The following is a 2,806-nucleotide window of genomic DNA, read 5'->3' as shown; positions in this document are numbered from 1 at the left end:
TATAATATTAAAAATAATAATAATAATATGTGTGGCTTCGTGGTCGTGCGGCTAGTGTCACCAAGCATTTAGTCGCATCGTGCTAGGAGCGCGGGTTCGATTCCCGCCGCAGCTGTCAGGAAAAGTTTTCGGCTGTGCCACTGGGCGTTGCATGCTAGTCCGTTGTCTAGTGTCGTGCTTCCTTCAAAGAGCGAAAAGCTCACTGGAAGTACTGAACGTGTCCGTGTCCTTTTAAGAATATTAATAATAATAATGATAATAATAATAATAATGTAACACTCCCGAACAGTTCAAAGCAGCAAAACCTCTGACACCACATTGCCATGTTATCTGGTGTTACTTACGATTGCAGATCATAAATATGCAACAATTTTTCCGCCATGATTCGTTGTAAATTACTGATGTTTGAAACAAGCTATCGACCTTCCAGGTACACCAAAAGCACACCCATGATGTTGTTATCTCACGCTTATACATATTGGTAGGTCTCATATAACATAAGTAATGGCTTAAAATCATCACATTTGACAAAGTCGATAACGGTAAAATTTATTCCTATATTGCCCATATAGACTCACCTGCGTCAACCGTCAAACAGTCAGCGAACGATGACCGTTCGTTGTAGGCAGCAATGTAGAGGCATTTCGTCAACCAATTTAGCAAGCGTGAAAAAAAATATGATGAAGGAATTTCACCTAATTTTAAGATGTGCAACAGACAGTGGAATGGGCTATGTAACACATAGTGGTGGGGTTATCAATGATGGTACAGCTTCGAAGGCCTTGAAGGGCTCGTTTGAGGTTAGTCGCCATGGCACGCTTCAAGTAATTTCAAGGTTCATGTTTCGGATCAGTAATTTTTATGTTCTTAGCTTAATCATAACAGTAGCTACTTTTGGTGACTGCATCGTATTCAGCGTTAAACGAAAGTGGGTGGGAAGTTTAGCGGAGTATTCAAACAACAAAAAATGACGACCTCTGAGTCTCTTGCAAAAATGAATTTAAAGTTAGCTAGATACACACTAATCAACCTCGAGCTTTCGGAAGGAACCAATTACACCACCGCCTATTCCGTGCGAGTTATCCTTCCACGCATCGATGGTGTCTTGTTTGACGTCAATTTCCATGCCATCTAAAGCCTGCAAGCGAGGGCGCATTTGGCGACAGATTTCTTTAAATTTCGCTATCATTTCCGAGGCAGGAACCGATCCGCCAAACTCTTTGGGCAGCAACGACTTATCCACCTGAGCGTGAAGGCTTGCGATAGATGGGTGACACTGCAAGTAAGCAAAGTAGATAGTTATTGTTTTGATGTGAACATGATTAAAAGGCTCTTCAGTGTTTTAAAAATCTTTCAATAGTTTCTAGTGGAAATTGTCAAGAAGCTCTTTCTGGAATTCCTTTAGGAGTTTCTGGAGAAACCTCTAGATTGAATTCCTGAATTATTTCCCGGAAGAGATTCTCGGGTAAATCCGTGACCTAATGCTTGAACAAATTTATTTAAATGTTACTTTAGGGAAATTCTAGAAGAAATCCATAAACACTCTTAGATTCATTATACCAGTAAGTTTGCTATTTGTTATGGATGAAAATCACAACTTTTTATCAAACTTCTGAAACTTACAAACACTCTGCTCCTGATTTTTTCGCTCATCAACTGCAGCACCATGTTGGCAAAGGTTCGCGTCACCTTCTGTGCGTTCACAAAGTGCAACTCCTGGAAGCGTCCCACCGAAGTGTTGTTCAGCAGCTCCACTAAGGTCCGCACATCCTGAAGGCTGATCTGTCCCAGCACAGACATGTCGATCTTCTCCATATCGTATATGCAAACAATCCCGGCACATTGTGCTTCGTTCGTATCAAAATACACTTCTCCCATAAAATGGTTCATTTTTATCGCACTGGCTATTGAGGACCTCTTCAAATCAAATCCACTTGAAAAACTGAAATACACTATTCGACCTTTTGCATCTAGCTTTGGCAACGAGAACAAATATCCTCCGTCAATAAGGGCACTTAGTTCTGGTTCATCAACGTCCAAATCACCAAACCAATTCTTGTGGATGACAAGAGCACGCAAATAATTTTCCAACATCTTCACGGTCCTCAGAAACGAATACTTATTGGTCCGGAGAAATCTCAACAGAAACGGTGCATCCGTTCTACATCGTTTAATAGCAGCATTCTTCGATATCCACTCGCGTAACTGCTGTATACTTTGCTTTCGAATATTCTCACTTTCACCAAGTTGTTCCGCAAGCAACTTGTATTCCGATCCAAGCTCGTTCACTTCATCGTCATACGTAACTGGCACTTTATCCAAACTGGGTACTTTGAAGTAGTATCCAACACCTTCCGCCATGCTTCTGGTCGGATTTGTTCCACTTAGCACGATCGTGCGTCAACTAAACTCGGACGGTTACTGGAACTGCAAATTTATGGAACTCACTGGGACCGCTGGGCGTTGATTCGAAACTGGTAAGACCATGATTGCTTTATGATCTTTTTGCCAATCAGATAGAAAATCAATTTTTATGGGGCGAAACTGGATATCAAAACAAAAAACTTCGACAGCGAGAATTGATTTTTTTTTATGTGTTTTAGTTCTTCAATGAATGATCACCAAAGCAAGACCAACAGTCATAACTTCCTTCAGGGTTGATTTATTTGCAGCTAATTGTGGAACCGGCTCCAAACTGATTTCGGACTGTTCGAATCCAACTCCACCCAGAATTACTTTGAGTGAAACGTATTCATTAATCAGGATTTAACAAGGTGAAGGTCACTGGAATAACTCATTAACTGCT

The 2,806-nt window shown here is 40.9% G+C and overlaps 1 protein-coding gene across 1 annotated transcript; it reads right to left on the bottom strand.

Moving 5' to 3' along the window:
- Window positions 1–260: 260 nt before the first annotated feature.
- On the bottom strand, window positions 261–2,578 carry LOC115265780 (clavesin-1). Its single transcript, XM_029871728.2, has 2 exons — window positions 1,624–2,578; window positions 261–1,276 (listed from the first exon to the last, which is right to left on the bottom strand). Exons 1-2 carry the CDS (start codon window positions 2,359–2,361, stop codon window positions 1,022–1,024), a joined length of 993 nt encoding a protein of 330 aa, XP_029727588.2. The 5' UTR covers window positions 2,362–2,578; the 3' UTR covers window positions 261–1,021.
- Between the last annotated feature and the right edge of the window lie 228 nt (window positions 2,579–2,806).

Source organism: Aedes albopictus, chromosome 2 (assembly GCF_035046485.1).
Source record: "Aedes albopictus strain Foshan chromosome 2, AalbF5, whole genome shotgun sequence".
In the NCBI taxonomy this organism is placed as follows: Eukaryota; Metazoa; Arthropoda; class Insecta; order Diptera; family Culicidae; genus Aedes; species Aedes albopictus.
The sequence above is the reverse complement of the archived record's forward strand: the minus strand, read 5'-3'. Positions and strand labels throughout refer to the sequence as shown.